Here is a 19,290-nt window from a genome sequence, read left to right on the forward strand (position 1 = left end):
TAACTGAGTTAAGGTTTTTGTTAGAATCTGAATGCTGCAAATCGCGCTTCCTTGTATGAACTGAAAGTTTTAATTTCAATCTGAAAGCTGCAAGTCTGATTTAAATCTTGTCGAGCTCCGTTTGCTGAAGTCACACAAAATTAAATTTTCCAATTTCCAAAAAACCATCCTTCCTTGATGTATTTCCCTCTCTCGGTAATGCTTTAAATCTTGTCGAGCATCTTTTGGTGAACTTATAAGTTATTGGATAGCTCTTCCTTAATGTATTGGCCTTATCTGAGCTAGGGGTTTTTGTTAGAGTCTGAATTCTGGAAGTCTGTTCCAAATCTTGTCGAGGTTCTTCTAATTTTTCAATTTAACTTTCTAGATCGCTCTTCCTTCTTATATTCCTCTTAACTGAGCTTAAGATTTTTAATAGAAGATGAATGCTGCAAGTCTGCTCCAAATCTTATCGAGCTTTTAATTACCCAATTTAACTTATTATATTGCCCTTCCTTAATGTATTCCACTTGTCTGAGCTTGCTGCAAGTTTGCTTCAATGGAACTCCTTTTGTGGAACTGATGCTTCGAATTGCTCAATTAAGCCTTTTAAATCGTCCTTTCTTGATGTATTTTCTTGTTACAAGTTTGATGTTTTCGTTAAAATCTGAAAATTTCAAGTCTCTTCTATATCTTGTCGAGCTCTTTTTGGTGAACGCCTTGTCTGAGTTTGAGGTTTTTGTAAGAATCGAAGTGCTTCGAATGGGCTTTATATTAGAATGTTTAAATCATTTATATTTAAACTTTCCAAATCATTCTTCCTCAATGTATTTCCCTTGTCTGAACTTAAGGATTTCATTGGAATTTGAATGCTTCAAATCTGCTTTAAATCTTATCGAGCCCATTTTGGTGAAATTATACTTCTAAATTCCAAATTTAACTTAGTAAATCATCCTTCCATAATCAATTCTCCTTGTCTAAAGTTTATGTTTTCGTTAGGATCGCAATGCTTCAAGTATGCTTTAATTTATGTCAAGGTCGCTTTGACGTTTTTAAACATATATCTCTTGATGCTTTGTTTTTATACTTCTCTCTTTGGGAGTGGTAGAAGTAAGAAGTGTCCTCTCAAAATCAAATTGCTTGGGTCCAATACATTAATTTCTCTGCTGCTTAGACTTTTGGAATCAGTTGCAGGAAATGCGTACCACGGGGATTTTTCAATAAACAAATCCACAATTTTTAGCTCCAAATTGGATTTGCCTCGGAGTGGAAGTGATTTTTGGTGGAAAATCGAACTCCTTATTACAAATATTGTTGTGTTCCTATGCAAAGTTTTAAATAACTTTAGAATTCATAAAATTTTGAGTTTAGTTAGGGTCTTGGGAGATAGTAGGTTCTTTTAGCCAGGAAATAAAAGAAATAAAATGTTGGTAAATGAAGATACAGGCCTTCTGAATGATAACACTTGAAGCTAGAGTATTAAAATCATTGATCTTGGCTCCATGATCCATGATCTTTGGAATACACTGACTATTTTGTGTGTTATTTGTTTAACAAACTCTATAATCTTTTCAAACTTAAATGCTCAAATCCAAGTTAATTAAAATACATTTGATAAATATAAAAATGCTTCAGATAGTTGATTTTAAAACAAATTAATCATTTTTAGTTTTCAACTCACTGACACAAAATAAAAAGAACAAGTGTTTTTTTTTTTGTTTCAAACTTATCTAAGAAACATTTACAAGCAATGACAACTAAAGGCAACATATTCATATGACACAGCACACACAGAAGTCAATGGTCATAAATTTTGAAATTACAGCATCGTTACATTTGTTAGGAGTTCAGCTTTCTTATCTAAACCGAAATTTCCCAGTGACAACAGGCCATAGTGACAGCTGTTATGCTGATTTATGACATGTTAAAGAGAAGGGCGCTCTTTCTCATTCACAATAGTGACAATTATCGAAAAAGCAACTAACTTACAAACAAACACATCTCTCTGTGTGTACTCTATGTGTACTGGGTGACATTAAAACGCCAACAAAGATGATTCATTTGACAAAGAGCAGCCAGTAACTTGCTTGCTGGCTGGCTTGTTTTCAGTTCTTTATTAATTGTTGTGTTTGTTTTTGGTTTCTGTTATTTTTTTTTCTCGTTATTTCTTTCTGTAAAGCAAAGACAGTGTTTGATGGTGTATCTCTGCTGTTTTATGTATGTTTTCTGGGTTTTAATTGTTTGCTGATAACGTAGTTAAAAGACTGACAGCAGCAACATTGGCCCAGGCAACAAACAGCATATTCTGATGCAAGATAAACGCCTAGTTAAGATAACAAGACGTACAATTTTACCCTATACACACATATGAGGAACAAAAACAACAAAAAAAACGATAATTTCGTACGTTAAGACCAAAGTGTTTTCAGTGGATTCTGTAGTTTGTTTTAATTTTTTGTGGGAGTTTCCAGCTGTCAGTCAGACGCTGTGGCATCTTTAATAATAATAAAAATAACATCAACTCAAACAAACAAACCAACAAACAAACATTTGTAGTATGTAGAGGTTGTTGTATGCAGAGGTTGGAGTGTTTTGAAAATTATATTAATATGATTGTAAAGTAGTATTTATAGGGTTTTGAGATCCTTTGTGGCGCTTGGTCATTTATTTTCACAATCACTTGCATCATTTTGTGGAAAATAATTTCATTATTTATGGGTTTTTATTGCTGGTCTCTGCTGCAGTGCTGCTGTCGCTGTCCACCTGAATAGGAAGGTGGTTTTATTTATTTGTTTAAGTTGAGTCTGAAGCACGAGTAATTTGTGAGTTATTTATAGCATATTTATCGCTCTATAGCTACCCCTAAATTACCTTGTTTATTTTGGTAATTAGCCAGTTTATTCTCCCAAAAAAAAAAACAAAAAATAAGAAACAATAAACTTAAGGAAAACGTTAAGCAAACAAACAATCTATAAAACTTCTTTTCATCAGCAGCTGCTGGAGCTCCAAAAATTACAATTATTATCTTGATACCTGTTCGTTCCTATTAAAATGTATAAATGAATTTGTTTTTTATCAATTGTCTTCCATCTACCATCTTTATCGTCATCGTCATCATCATCATCAATGTTTTCGATTAAATTAACAATTTCCATTTCAATTTACAATTGAGGAGTCTTGCTTGTAAACACACATTTTATTATTTGTCAAATAAATTTTCCCGTCCGTAGAATTTGCATATAATTGTCAATTCATGCGATTTTTATTGCAACAAAAAATGAAAAAAAAAAATGAAAAAATTACACAAATGCTTAAGACTTGAGTGCCTGCAATTATTCCCGGATATTCAAATTCATGCAACCCCTCATGCAGATGAGCATGACCTCATTGCTGTATTCTTGTTATCTGTGTGTTTTGGGGTTGTTACAGTTTGATTTTTTTTACAATAGCTTTCCCCTAAAGCGTTTTTTTCTGGCTTATTTGGTTAACTTATCTTGACCGATCGTGTTGACAAAGTCTTTAAAGATTAATGCCAACAATTGTGTCGTCAACAACTTTGGCAGAGTTGCAGGTGTCCAGTTTGGTACAAAATGAAATAAATAAATAAATTTAGTGACTTTGGCACAGACATCTCTATAGAAAGGAAAATGATCGATTGATATGTAACAAGGATAATGGACAGGGTGTTCTTAAAGGAGATGTAAGGAAATTTAAACTGAAATAATGTTGAGATCCTTGAAACAGATCGTTTTCTCGATCAAAGATGATACGGGACAGGGTGTTCTTAAATGGGATGTAAGGAAGCTTAATCTGAAATAATGTTTTGATCCTCGAAACGATCTGTGTTTTCCTCGATCAAAGATTGTCATCTCAAGAAAATGTTTCTTTTGAAAAGTAGCTTTCAATTTAATGGAATTTGAGGTTTTCAAGAATTGAAAATAATCATTTGAGGATGAGGAGAGAGGAGATAGGATGTTATATATATATATACAGATCACAAACGAAGGTTCACAAGTTATTTGAGTTCTTTACTATTCAAAGCTCTTCTCTAGATTAACTTATCTCTCAAATCTAACTTGTTACATCAATCTTCCTGAATGTATTTCTCTTGTCGGAACTTGATTAACTTATCTCTCAAATCCAACTTGTTTAATCGATCTTCCTAAACGTATTTCTCTTTTCGAAATTTGATGTTTCCGTTAGAATCTGAAGGTTCCTGGTCTGCTCCTAATCGTATCGATACCATTTTGTCAAACTGATGCTTTGTTCCTTGATCTGATAAGTTAAATCATCCTTCCTTGATGCATTCTACTTCTCCAAGATTGATGATTTCGTTAGGATCGCAATGTTTCAAGTGTGCTCCAAATCTTGTCGACGTTTTAAGGCATATATTCATGATATATGTTGTCTAAACATGATGGTTTCATTACAATCTGTACGTTCCAAGTCTGCTCTAAACCTTATCGAGACCAATTTTAACGAACTATTCCTTTTTTCCTAAATTAAACATGGTAAATCATCCTTCCTTAATATATTCCCCCCTTCTAAGCTTATTATTTTCATTAGGATCGAACAGCACGAAGTGTGCTTCAAGTCATCTGAAGATCACTATGATGTTTTATAACATAAACTCAGGATATATGTTTCAGAACTTGATGTTACCTTCCAAGTCTGCTCCAAATTCTATCGAGACCACATAAAATCGTCCTTCCTTAATACATTCCCCTCGTCTAAGCTTGATCTTTTTGTTTGGCTTATATTTCTCCAAGTGTACTCTAAATCTTGTCAAAGCATATCTCGAGTTGGGCATTGCCTAGTTAATCTTTCCATCACACCCTTTTTCCTATATTGGTTGCCTGCTTCAATATTTAAATATCTGCTGACAGCTGAAACATAGAAAATACATATTGAATGGCGTTTAACTTCCTTCAAAGTATGGTTTAATAAATTAGTCCTGTTGTTTAAAAATGGTTGGTGGTCCTGGCCTTTAATAACTTAACTAGTTGCAAAAAACAAAGAAAAAAATGAAGACACAAAATGGAAAAAACTACAAGAAATCAAGAAATGTTTAATCACTTTAACAAGCGTCTGGAAATGACTTCCACATTTAATATTGTATGCTTGGCATATTATAACTATTAAATAAGAATCTGTAAGACAGGACGCTGGAAAACGTGACTTAAATTTCAAAAAAACTTATTTTTTTTTTTTTATTTGCAAAAATATTAAATAAAAATATTATGACTGCTTTTGAATGCCAAACAAGCTAAAACAGCAACAACAACTAAACACAGCCCCAAACATTTGTGCAAAATATAGAAAAAGAGTTAAAAGGAATGCAACTTGACAATTTTTTTTTGTTATTTCTCCTCTCCTCTCTTCTCTTCATTTTAGTTTCGTTTTTTGTTTTTTTTTTCAAAAATTTCTCATTTCATCGAGTTATTGACTAATCAAACAGGGCTGACATTAAAAATTTTGTTTTTATATCAAGTTGACAATACCGAAAGGGATGTATTGCTGGCTTTAAACAAGAACAAAAAAAATAAGAGAAGAACAACACTTAAACAACAACAAATGGTAACAATTTTGAAACGCTTGTCTTAGAAATGCCAACAATTGACCCATGATGTCATATTTGGCCTTATAATTTCCAAAATGTTAGCTTTGATATTAACAAAACAAAAGCGCACCAAAATTCAACAAACCAAAAAAATAAAAAAAAGAAAACTTTATCAACATCTTCCTTTTTTTTAAAACAAATAAACCAAGCAAACTGCCTTAATTTTTTTTTTTTGAAAAACTGAACTGAATTTAAGGAATAACAACAACTATAACTACAACTGCAACAACAAGAACAAACACACATAACAAGAACAAAAGTGTGCAAAATATCCAAACAAGCTTATCAACACGACGGTAACAAGCCATCATCATTCCTAAATATCTTTGAGAGCAACACATGTGTGCTTCAGCATACAGACGGACTGACGGACGGACAGAAAGACCTACAATAAACCAACAAACATCTTCAATTTGAACCAGCAACTAAGTATGCATGTTGTATGTTGTACGTATTTACGGATGTGGGTAAATACGAAAAAAAACATGTTGCTAAATATATATTAGGTGGGTGTTAAGGTTGTTTCCTTTGAAAGCCACCAATTAAAAGAAACTAAACAATAAAAAAAGAGACAGATATTTCCCAACAGAAAACTCCTACCAAATCTCAACTAGATATTGAAAAAACTATACTTCCAAGACGAATTTATAGTCATTCAGAAATGTAGCCCATTAACTCAATCTGATAAATTAGTGAAAGAACTTCCACCATCTACACATTGATCTTGTTCCAGAACAATTCGTGTCTCACTCCTCTAAGTTTGTCAACTCTGAGCTCTCAACTAGTGAATAGGAGTACATATTCCTTATTCATTCGTCATGGGAATTAAGGAAGCAGCTTTCTTCTTACATTTGGAAACTGAAATGAAACCAAATTCCAACAGGAAGAGAAACTATGAAATCAATCTTTCAGGAACTGAATACAATTCTTTTTTACAATCCACACATTTGAAAATTATAAGCATTGCATTTCTATTGAGTCTCCCATATTAGTTCCTAATGAAGATTGGATGGAGTTGCTTCTTCCTTCTTTCATTTGGCAACTAAAATGAGACCAAACATTAACAGGAAGGAGAATTATGAAATCAAGCATTCAGGAACTGAATATAATCTTTAGTTCTATTGAGTCTCCCTTAATAAGCCCCCATGGATATTCAGGAAGCAGCTTTCCCTTTCATTAGGAAATTTAAATGAAACATCAAAAGAAAGAGAAACTCTGCAATCAGTCATTCAGGAACTGAGCATAACTCTTGTTCCGAATCCACAATTTTGAAAACGTTTATCTTTCATGGACGATGTACCATTGGTTCCAAATAAAAGAGCTGTAAAATAAATATATATTCAACGATTTATCCAAATATTTAATGTCAACAATGGATAATTAGAAATTACACCGAGCAAATCCGAAATCAGTTTACTTTTTTCTGGAAACCAAACAAAATTACTTAGATTTCAATTCCTCTACTTCAATTGAAATCATAAGGAGTTTAGATTTCTTCTTCCTTAAGATAAATTGAACTAATTAGTTCCTGGAAGCTCGAGGTTTGGGAATTCGAAAAGCAAAACCAGACCAATATTGCATAACAAAGCACTATTGTTTTACATTTCTACTTCCAGGACATCAATTGAAAGATTTAGATCCAGGAAGAATAAGTCTCGGGAATTTGAAATAAAACAAACAGTACATTTCTAAGCACTGATAGTTTGGCAATTAACATCCTGGAGTTGAATTGAATTAGTAAGTTCAAGGAAGAATAAGTTTTGGAATTTGAAAGGATTAAAGCCTCAGTGCCAAATATTGCATAACAAAGCACGATTTAGATCCAGGAAGAATAAGTTTAAGGGAATTTGAAACAAAAACAAAAATTTGTGGATTCTGAGGAAGCAGCTTTATTCATTAGTTCTAGAAGCAAAACATGACCAAACATTACATTTCAAAGTACTAAGGTTTCGGATATCTCTATTCTGGAGATAAATTGAACTTGTTAGTTCCAGGAAGAATACGTTTTGGGAATTTGAAAGCTTAAATCAAAACAAAAATTGAGGAGATTAAGGAAGCAGCTTCATTTTTTAATTCGACAAGCAAAATGGGACCAAAGATTGCATTTCCAAGCTCTATGGTATCTAATTCCTGGAGATAATTAATATGCTAGATCAAGGAAGGAAGTTTTGAGATTTTGAAAGGTTTCAGTCAGAACCACAGTTCTGGAGACTGACGAGGTAGCTTCATTCATTATTTGGAAAAGCAGAACGAGAGAAAATGGTGCATTTAAAAGCACGAAGCTTTTGGATATCTTCTTTTTGGAGATCAAATTAACTTTTGGTTTCAGGAAGGACTGGTATTGGGATTTTGAAAGGTTTAAATCAGAACAATTTGGATTGCATTTGAAAGCAGGAAGTCTTAAAATAGTTAGTTCCAGGATGGACTTATTTTGCGAATTGCAAATCATTTCACATCACTAGCGATTTGTATATCAAATTTCTAAACATTAAGTGAACTATTTAGTTCCAGGAAGGACTAGTTTTCGGAATTTGAAAGACCTTCAAATCCTAAAAGATCCTGAAAAGATAAAAAGTTCCTTGTTTTAGTAGTAATCATGATGAATTTGTAACAACAACTTTAACTTTTAAGCCCACCCAATAGATGTGTTGTAGTGATCGTGTTTTTCTGGCTGTTCGATTTCTCAACTTGCTTGTGTTATTGGGTGCATTACAAACACAAAACATACTCACACACAAACAGAAATAATCACAAGGAATCGACTTAAGGGAATTTCATAAAACAAACGAAAAATAATAATCTGTATCTCGTTTTTTTTTGCAACAATTTTTTTTTTGTTGTCCCCCTACACTTTGTTGTATGTGGCAATGTATGTGGTTTGCAGCCAGCAAATGCAGTCGCAGCAACTGAAACGAGCAAAAATTAGTATAAAGCAATGTTATCAATTGCTGCCTGCATCAAAGGGGCATAGAGGCGCGCTTACAAACACACACAGATCTTAGATTGATGCATGTGCGCGAAATAAACCCATAACTATGGGATGTGTATGTTTGTGCTTGCAACAACAAGGTGAAGCAACAACGAATTTGGCTGTTTTCCTTAAAAGAGGGCAAAACATTTTGGTTATTGCAGCAGCAGCATAGCACCAAAAAACAAACAAGAAAAAGTTAAGTTTAGTTCAGTTCAGTTAAGAAAAGAAAAGGAATGAATTGGAGAGTTGTTTATACTCAAGGAACAAACAAAAAAACGCGTGTGGTGGGTCGTTTTGTTTGTATGTTGGCCCCTTTAAGAGCCATTCGTTTGGCAGGAAGAGGTTAGTGTGAGTTTTGCCAACTGGCGCCAAGTTTTCAATAATGGTTAACGAGTTATTGAAAATGAGCCATAGGCAAACAGACAACAACAACTGCTGAAACCAAAAAATGAAGAAAAAGAACCTAAATAAAATAAAAACCAACAAAAATTTGTTAAGTGAACGTTTCAACGTTGCAACACAACACAGGAACGTAACAACCGAACGACTGACATTAAGACAGACAGAGAGACGGAGAGGCGGACTGAAAAACAGTCGTTTGTTTGTAAGGATTTAAAGTAGTAAATGCGTTGAACGCAACAGCTTTCCACTCACTCGTTAATTGTTGAGAAGAAGCCCGCAAAATATAAAAAAAATACAAGAAAACAGCCAACAAGCTTTATGGAGAAGCTACATAAACTGAATGGAAAGAGGAATATTTACTACGGCGCTGACAACTCTCCTTTAGGCTGATCGAACGTACAACAGCAACATTTTTGATAGAATCATAAGAAGACGAATAATGAAGGCAAAAATCGAAAGAATGAAAGCAAAAAAAAAAAATAAATAAAAATTGGACAGTTTAGTGGGCATGTTTTGTTGGTTTTTCGTTGACGTCTGTCGCGTCGAGTCCAGTCGTTTTTCTGTCTGTCTATCCGTCCGTCCGTCCGTTGGTATTTAGTTTAGTTAACAAAATACTGTGTGTTAACGTTAATAATATGGGTGATGAGGACGTTGTCCAAGACGGCGGCGACGAGAACATCGTCAGCAATGATGATGATCTGTTTGCTCATGAACGAGACATTCGTTAAATTTGATTCATGAGTCTCAAACCCAAAAAAAAATAACGTTAAAAGAAAGAAGTTGGTTGTATTATAGAGGGCTGTTTTTCTGGGTTGCTGTTGTTGGTTTTACTGCTGGCTGTTGCTGTTGCTGCTGCTGCAGCTATTGAGCTGTGCTAACGAAATTACCTGGACTAAAAAGATTGAGTGATTGCTGCTCAAAGTTATAATTTTCATATTTGTAAGATACTTTAGCTGTGTGCAGTATCACAGCATATCAAATAAAAAAAAATAAAATAATAAAAATTGTTGCTGGCTGGCTCACTGTTCTGCTGGATGATGAGTGAGTCCAGCTAAAAAAAACCGTGAGCTGGCCATTTACTACTTTTGTTGGCTGGTATGTCTTTTGTATGCCTTTGGCATTCTGCTGTAGCCTTTCAACACGTTCTGTGACCAAATAAAAATGTTTGTTTTAACTTAACTAACTGTGGTTGCTGCCACAACAATTTCACACAAATTGGACAAATGAAGCCACAGCATTAGTTGGTAATAATGGGTGGTTTTTGTTTTAGCCATACCATGCTTGCATAACTACCTTCCTTCCTTCCTCATCATCATCATCATCTTCAACGTGTTGGTTGGTGGTTCTAGTGTTGCTGTGTGTGAGTCCAGTGCTAAAGTAGTTGTTGCAGTTAGTGTGGTAGTAATGGTGTTGACGCAGTAATTCCCCAATGTGAATGTTTTGCCCAAACCAATATCAATTTACTACCTTGACTGCCAGCTACTTGCTACAATATAAAAATTTAAATTTTTCGTGCTTTTCGCTTGGCGCCACCTTTAACAGATCCCATCCATAGCAACTGACCGACCGAACGAACGAACGACCGCACGAACCTGATTATGATAAAGTTTGTTAAAGATAATGTGCCCAGTGCTAGCTAGTTCTTTGCTTCTTTTAGGCCACCACCATTATCGCTGTTTTTTTGTTTCAGTTTAGTCATTTTCATTTATTTAATGTTAATTTAACAATTATTTATCTTTAAGGAATTTTATGTTATTTTTATCATATTTTTTTTAATAAATGTTTTCTCTTGTTTTACAGACAAATGTTTCCACAAATGAAATTTCGAGTTTCGGGTCTCGATGCCAAGGCGAAATATATACTTCTTTTGGATATTGTGGCTGCCGATGACTATCGTTATAAGTTTCACAATAGGTAAGTTCAAGGAATGATTAACTAAGCTCGGTTTAAGTGGAGTTTAATAAAGTTATTTCAATTTTGTTGGGTTGGGTTTAGTGATACTTTTTTAGACTAAATATTAGAAGAACCAAAGGAATATGATTCAAATCATAGTTAAAATTTTTTTTTTTTATAAAATTTGCAAAAAATTTATTGACATTTTATAATCAATCAGATTAAAAACCTAGGTTTTAAATTTACCAAGATTCTAGTTAAAATTATATTTTAAGACTGAGTTTAACTGGTTATTCCCAGTTATGTGTTCATATCATTGTTTAATGTGTCAGTTAACTTAAACTTAGTTTAACTAAAGTTTTCAAAGTTTCTAAATAAACTTTTGTTGCATTTATTTTCCTATTAAAATTCTTATTATTTCTTTAATTCATTGATAAGGAATAACAATTAACTCAGTTTAACTGACCATTAGCCAATTTAATTACAATAAATTTTAAACAAATGTTAAAATTAGTTTAAACTTTGTTTAACTCACCATTGGTTAGCCTAATTTTTATTAATTTTAACCAGATACTTGTTATTTCAACAGCAGTTTACTTAAACTCAGTTTAACTGGTCATTAAGCAGTTTATTTACAATCAGTTTTAAGCATTTTTAATCTATTAAGTTTAAATTCGTTTCAGTAGCTATCTATGTTGCTTCATTATTATTAAATAAAATAACTTATTTCAAACAAATGTTTATTATAATTATAGTTTACTTAAACTCAGTTTAACTGCTCATTAATATCAGAGTTTTGTCAAACATTTCTATTTTATTATTTTTTTTCTTATTATTCTTTTTTAGTCGCTGGATGATTGCCGGCAAGGCCGATCCTGAAATGCCCAAAAGAATGTATATCCATCCAGATTCACCCACAACCGGTGAACAATGGATGCAAAAGGTTGTTTCATTCCATAAGCTTAAGCTGACCAATAACATTAGTGATAAACATGGATTTGTAAGTACTGTACGTTTTCTTTGTTTACCAAAAAACACCACAATAAGTTAAACTCGGGTTTAAACTCTCGATAATTTATCTTAACTTAAGTATAAAAAAAACCATATATAGAAATTTGAAACTATAAAATAACAAATTGAAGCAATTAAGCAAAATTTCAAAGAAAAAATTTATAAAAAAAAAATTTTGATTTTTGAAAAAAAAATAAAGAAAATTGCTTAATTGTTTAAATATTTTAACACAATTTAACACATACATATCAACAAATAATAGGGAGGATAAATATTCATACATTACAGAGTAATATTTTTGCAAAATCTTATTAAAAATGTAACTGTGTTAGACATAAAATTGATTTTTTCCGGGGTTTTTAAAGGAATTTTTTTTGTTGTATTTCCTTAAATTTCCTTAAATTTTAAAGAATAATTTAAGATTTTCATTTAATGTTCCTTATTTTTTGTATTAAAACCCGTTTAAAATATGGAGAAGCTTTGAATACTTGAATAGTAACGAGTAGTATTGAAAAGTATTGAGTACTCAAATATAAAATTTGTCCTCAAGTGTTTAAAACAGAAGTATCATAATAATTATACCCTTCACCATGATTAGAAAGTATATATAATGGATTGTTTTAGATAGCGAAGTCGAAATAGCAATTTCCGCCTGTCCGTCTGTATGTTGAAATCAATTTTTTGTAGTCCCCAAATAACTTACATAAATGAATCATACATTAATATATCCGCTATAGTCCAACTTAGAATGCTATTTAAAATCGAGAAAATCGGCCCATAAATGGCTGAGATATAAGCAAAAAACCACGACTACCTCGATTTTACCTATTTTGGATCTATATCTGGATTACTAACATTAATATAGACAATATGGATATCTAATGATAGATATTTGAAAGACCTTTCCAACGAATTATATAAAACTATAGTAATTCGTTCCTACAATGGGTCAAAATCGGTAATAAATATTTTTTATCCCGAATTTTTTTTTACTTTGGCATAACCGAATATAGCTCTCTTACTTGTTGTATGTGTTTCAATTTGAAATCAACACAATAATTTATGTTTAATAAGTCTTGGAAAAATTGCCAAAACGCCATTTTGTACACCTTTTTATAACCATTACCCTCTTTTAACGCTTTTGACACACACGTTTGTATAGAATTTTATGTTTTTGAAAATGATTTAGCAAAAAACCAAACCTAGAAACAAGTTCTTTTTGGCATTTTAAATGTGATGTATGTTTGAATTTAAACAAATCGGTGATAAAATGGTAGAATTAATATCGATCTCCTCTCTCCCTCTGTAAAGTAGTCAAGCCAGCCTCTATCATATGTATATAAATGAACATAGTTCTAGCTTAGAGGCGGCAGCTTCATTTCATGTTTTATTCAATCAGTCGTTTGGATAAAAAAGAAATTATACTTTGAATTTACCGCAGACGCCGGTAGATGCTGTTGATGTTGCTGCTCTTGCTGATGATGGTTGGTGGCTGTTTTTTGTTGGACGCGCTAAGATTTTGCCACAGAGTCGTAAGACAAATGAAAATGAATAAAATGAATGAATGAACGAATGTAATATTTAAACGCGCTTACGATATGCAAAACTTGACCATATAGCCCGCAATTCACTCACTCACTCAGTTACTTACTACTACTACTACTACTGGCTGCTATAGTCTTAAACTCCTGGCTGCTTTTGTAGTAGGCTTTGCTATCTGTGCTGGTGTCAGATGATGGTCTTCATTAAATTTATTTTGTTTATGAACCACCAGTGGAAAAACTCTTCTCTTCTTAAGCTTTAGTCTAAAGCTGCAACAATTTGCTTATATGACTACTGAAGTCCAGGCCAGAATTGTTGTGTGTTTGGTTTGTTTTTTTTTATAATTTTTTTTTGCTTATTTTGGCCGCCCGTCGCGTGTGCATGTAATGGGGCGAGTGCTACAATAAGCTCGTAAAGACCCAATAAGCGACAATATAAAAGAAGAGCCGATAAAATACCGACAAAAGATCAATAAAATTCAAAGTCGATTAATACGTCGTGGTGTGTGTTCTATCCCATCCTTATTTTTTTCTTTCGTTTAAATACAAGAGTTAAGAGTATGAATTGTGATCAATAGTTTTTTTTTTAGTTTTAAATTCTGTTTTTTTTTCTTTTCTGTCCGGAAAAAAAGTTTAAATAATAAAATATGTTACGCGTTTTATGTTAGAGACAAGGGGGTAGTATGTTTGAGTTTGTGTCAAATATTTATGAGAGGAGTTTAAATCAAATCTAAATTTAAGGCTATAAATATAAACTAGGATTATCGGCATAATGAGAACATGAAATTTGGATAATAATATAATGTTAAGCATTTTCTTTCTCTGTAATTTGTAATATTTTTTGAATTTGGTCAGTCGTCCCTGGTGGCAAAATGTAGTTTTCAAGTTTTTTTCAGTATTTGAAACAATTTTTGTTTTAAAGTTTTCCCAATTTTAATATTTTAATTTTCGAAAATTTTAATTCATCAAAATTTCTGAGAATAAAGGGATTAAAAATTTGGAAAAAGGTAATGAATCATTTAGTTAAGGTTTAGAATAATTGTGTTTTGTAGTAAAAATTATAAATTTTATATTGAAAGTGTTAAAATTTCCAAATTTAAAACTTGAAGTTTTGAGGTTAGAATTTTTCAAAGTCTCAATTAAGCAAAATTGATAGGAAAAAAGTAATGAAAGCTTAAGTAAAGCGTTACAGCAATTGTATTTGGTAGTAAAAATTATACATTTTATATGGAAAGTGTTAAAATTTTAATATTTAAAATTTGAAATTTTGAGGTTAGAATTTTTAAAAATCTTACTTAAGCAAAATTTATAAGAAAAAAGCTATGAAACATTTAGTTATAGGTTAAGCAATTGTTTTTGGTACTAAAAATTAAATTTTTTTATGTTTTAGAGTCGAATTTTCTATATTTAAACTTGAAGTTTTGAGGTTAGAATTTTAATTAAGCGAAATTTATGAGAAAAAAGTAATGAAACATTAGTTAAGGGTAAGAGGAATTGTTTTTGGCAGTAAAAATTATAAATTTTCTATTGAGAGTGTAAAAATTTCAATATTTAAAATTTGAAATTTTGAGGTTAGAATTTTTCAAAATCTTAATTAAGCGAAATTTATAAGAAAAAAGTAATGAAACATTTAGTTAAGGGTTAGAGCAAGTGTGTTTGGTAGTAAAAATTAAAATTTTTATGTTTTTGAGTCGAATTTTCTATATTTAAACTTGAAGTTTTGAGGTTAGAATTTTAATTAAGCGTAATTTATGAGAAAAAAGTAATGAAACATTAGTTAAGGGTAAGAGGAATTGTTTTTGGCAGTAAAAAGTATAAATTTTCTATTGAGAGTGTAAAAATTTCAATATTTTAAATTTTAAATTTTGAGGTTAGAATTTTTCAAAATCTTAATTAAGCAAAATTTATAAGAAAAAACTAATAAAACATATAGTTAAGGATTATAGCAATTGTTTTTGGTAATAAAAATTAAAATTTTCATATTCTCAAAGTCGAATTTTTTAAATTTAAGATTTAAAATTTTTAGGTTAGAATTTTTCAAAATCTTAATTAGCGAAATTTATAAGAACAAAGTAATGAAATATTTAGTTAAGGGTTATAACAATTGTTTTTGGTAGTAAACATTATAAATTTTCTATTGAGAGGGTCAAAATTTCTAAATTTAAAATTTGAAATTTTGAGGTTAGAAATTTTTAAAATCCTAATTAAGCGAAATTTATAAGAAAAAAGTAATGAACGATTTAGTTAAAGGTTAGAACAATTAGTTTTGGTAATAACAATTAATATTTTATGTTCTAAGAGTCGAATTTTCTATATTTGAAAATTTAAATTATGAGGTTAGCATTTTTCAATTTACCGTTAATTGAAAAATTCGAGCTGAAATGTTATTTCCGAGAAAACCGTAACATAACGACAACGGTAACTATTCTTTCCATCAGTTTTCTGTCGAAATGTTTCTTTTTATAGAACTTAGCAACGACGTTGTGAATATAAACCGAATTTTAGCCAAAAAATTTGTATAAAAAACGAATTTCTTAGTTTTTTGCGCTATTCATTATTTCTTTAAAACCACAACATCTGTGTCTGGGTTTTTCTAGAATTCTTCTTTTCTAGTATAATTTTTTCTTAATTTGGCATGGGATTGAGGAAATTTAACTGTAAAAAAAACAAAAATAAAATTTTTAAGTTCCACTCATTATTTCTTCAAAACCACAATATTTGTTTATTGTTTCTAGTTTTTTGTTGCTTTTTTATATGCTCAAATCAAATTATAGCCCTATATCCCTTTGAACACATGTGTATATCCTTAATATAACCAAGGAATGTATACCAACACCTGTCACCTTCTCAAACAACAAACAAAACTACAATAACAACAACAACCTTTTACAAATTTGAAATAAAAAATAGAGGAGAAAAAGTGTCATAAGAATTGTTATTAGTGTGGTTCAATTAAATGACTTCAGATAACCACCTCCTCCTCTTTTGTAACAGGCCGTCCTGGCTGGCTGGTGGTTTTTTGTATATTTTCCTTTGCTCAATGAACTGTTGAACTGTTAAACTCTAGCAAGTGAGTGCGTGTCAAAACATAACCGTCAGCCGACGACGAGCTGTTCCCAACCATGCAATTCCCACATGTGTAATAATTTTATAATTATACTTTAAACTAATTTTTTTTTCTAACGTCTTTTAACAAAAAACAAATGAAAAAAAAGTTTTTAAACAGAAAAACACTGAAACGCACTTAAATGAAAAAAATATACTCAAATATAGTGAAATTGAGGGGGGCAGGGGTACCAGGCAATGGGGTTAGATTTGTTACAACAAAGGTTTTCAAACTGTGTTAGAATTATACTAGTTTCAGTATGTTTCTTTCTACTACCCCTACAATTATTTTATTCAAAATATTCAAAATGTTGGTATGTGTTGTTTTACCAACACTTTTACACTTCTCTATATGCACAAAACTAAGTGTATTTGTATAAGTATTTGTTGCGTGAATAATGATAATGTCGGCCATATTGATTTGAAGGAAGAGCAACATTCGCACCCTTTTGTTTACAACAATAATACAACAACAGAGAAAAAATCCCCCTTTGTATGCACTCAAATTCAGTTCGGTTTATTTTTTAAGGCAAAAGTAGTCGGTCGGTCTGTTTGTAGTTCGATCTTGAAATAGGGGTTGAGTTTGAAACACTCACACACACACATTTTAATATCACACACTTTTACAAATGTTTTGAAACGTTTTGAAAACTCTTACAGCAGATGATCGCTTAGGAGCTTTGTTTTGAAAATTTGTGGTTCAAATACGTTTGATGCTTTTGATATTTGCCTTGGGCCTGTTAAGGATTCTTTTTTTGGTTCACAAATCTTTAGTTTGAATCCATCTTCAATTAATGTTCCCTTAAATTAGAATAAATCAAGCATAAATTTGTGCAGGCTCTTGAAATTAACTCAACCAAAAATCTATGTGTGTTTGTGAAAGGTTATTTTTAAACAACAAAAAAATCCCCAAACTAAAAAATAAAAGAAAACACAGTTACGTAGACAACTTGCAAGTGGCTGAGCAGCAACATCATCTATCTTTAACATTTAACTAAATTGGCCAAATTTTCTTTGATTTTCTAATTCAATTGTTTCACGTAGCATCCCATATGAGGACACAGGGCCACAAATTACTTACAGAAATACCCAAAAAAAACACACACACATGTGTGTGCGGCTGTGTCTAAACATTAATGCCTCAATGGTCTTCAGTGTAACCAGCCATCCTTATGATGATTATGTATCCAGTCACTGTTATTGAGCATCAATTAAGTCGATACCAGGCTATGACATAGTTTCTACTTCTCTTTTTCATATTTGTTTGGGCTTAAGGCAGCAGTTACCTTTAACACACTTTTACGTTTCACTTTTATGTGGTAATAAAACTTTTTTTTTTGTTTCAAGTAGGATAAACTATGTAGTAACAACTAAAAAGGTGAAAATTGTCCTTATTTTAGAGTCTCCACTGGTAACCAAACTATTGTAATGTCTTCTTGTTCATTTCACTTTCGAAAGTGTCCTTAAGTTAAAATTAATTATGTGGATAAAAGAAAATTAGCTGGACTTTAGCTTTCTTTAAGGCTGAAACGTATAAAACATAAGTAAAATACAGTAAAATCTCCCAATACCGGGAACTACCTGGGGGGATCAGAACCTACCTTGGAAGGAACCATGATTGTTTTCTCAGGTTTCCTACGGACTGTGTTCTAACACTTTATATAAAAAGTCGGTATAATTATATATAGTTGCGGCAATCATAATATGATTGTAGCAATCATAATATGACTGTAGCAATCATATATATTACTGTAGCAATCATATATATGACTGTAGCAATCATAATATGATTGTAGCAATCATAATATGATTGTAGCGATCATATATATGACTGCAGCAATCATAATATGATTGTAGCAATCATATATAGACTGCAGCAATCATATATAGACTGCAGCAATCATATATAGACTGCAGAAATCATAATATGATTGTAGCAATCATATATAGACTGCAGCAATCATATATAGACTGCAGCAATCATATATATGATTGTAGCAATCATAATATGATTGTAGCAATCATATATATAATTCAGAATTTTTTTTTTGGGTGTATAACAAGGCGATTTCCTAGAAGAGACGAAATTTACACATTTTAGTCTCTCTGTTACAGGTCAAGGATCTAAACCCAAAAGAACTAGTTCTGTTTTGATAATTTGTTTGAAATTAATTGAATATTGTTTTTCGCAATTTTTTAAATTAAATTTTCAACTTTTTGCCATAATTGGAGCAAGTGGATTGATATGTCTCTCCTTTTCTCAAGGCAAAGAAGCTTTCAATTTCAAAAGTAGTTGCCATTCATACTGAAGAATGACTTTACATAGATAAATCAATTTGATGTTCTGTAAATTACTTTGTATTAAAAAATTATTAAATAATGTTTATATATTTGTATACTAGAGATAATTAACTTTCAAATAATATAAAGAATGTTCAAGTTATCTTTCTCTTTCCCACTTGTTTTATAAATGGATGCAATAATTGAATCACTTTACAAAGTGAATTAGTTGAGATAAACAAGTTTGATGCTTAGTAAAATATTCTATAGTCAAAAATTGTTAAACATTTTATACGTTTTTGTATACTATAGACAAAATCCTTTCAAATGATATAAAATATGTCTAAATTTTCATTTCCATTTTGAAAAATAAATGGCTGCAATAAGTGGACCACTTTACAAAGTGGTCAATATCAAATAAACAAGTTTAAGATCTTGTAAAATACTTTGTATTAAAAATATTTAAATAATATTTACAATTTTATAAA

General features: G+C 31.3%; 1 protein-coding gene across 3 annotated transcripts in view; it reads left to right on the forward strand.

Annotated features, from left to right (window-relative positions):
• Positions 1-19,290, forward strand: part of bi (bifid) — a 103,187-nt gene that overhangs the window by 22,035 nt on the left and 61,862 nt on the right. For 2 of the 3 annotated variants that reach the window (XM_065507757.1, XM_065507755.1), the window contains exons 2-3: positions 10,773-10,886; positions 11,712-11,874. In XM_065507757.1, coding sequence (XP_065363829.1) covers positions 10,773-10,886; positions 11,712-11,874 — 277 coding nt within the window. The remainder of the gene's footprint in view (positions 1-10,772; positions 10,887-11,711; positions 11,875-19,290) is intronic. The other variant, XM_065507758.1, reaches the window with a different exon arrangement.

Source organism: Calliphora vicina, chromosome 4 (genome assembly GCF_958450345.1).
Source record: "Calliphora vicina chromosome 4, idCalVici1.1, whole genome shotgun sequence".
Taxonomy (NCBI): Eukaryota; Metazoa; Arthropoda; class Insecta; order Diptera; family Calliphoridae; genus Calliphora; species Calliphora vicina.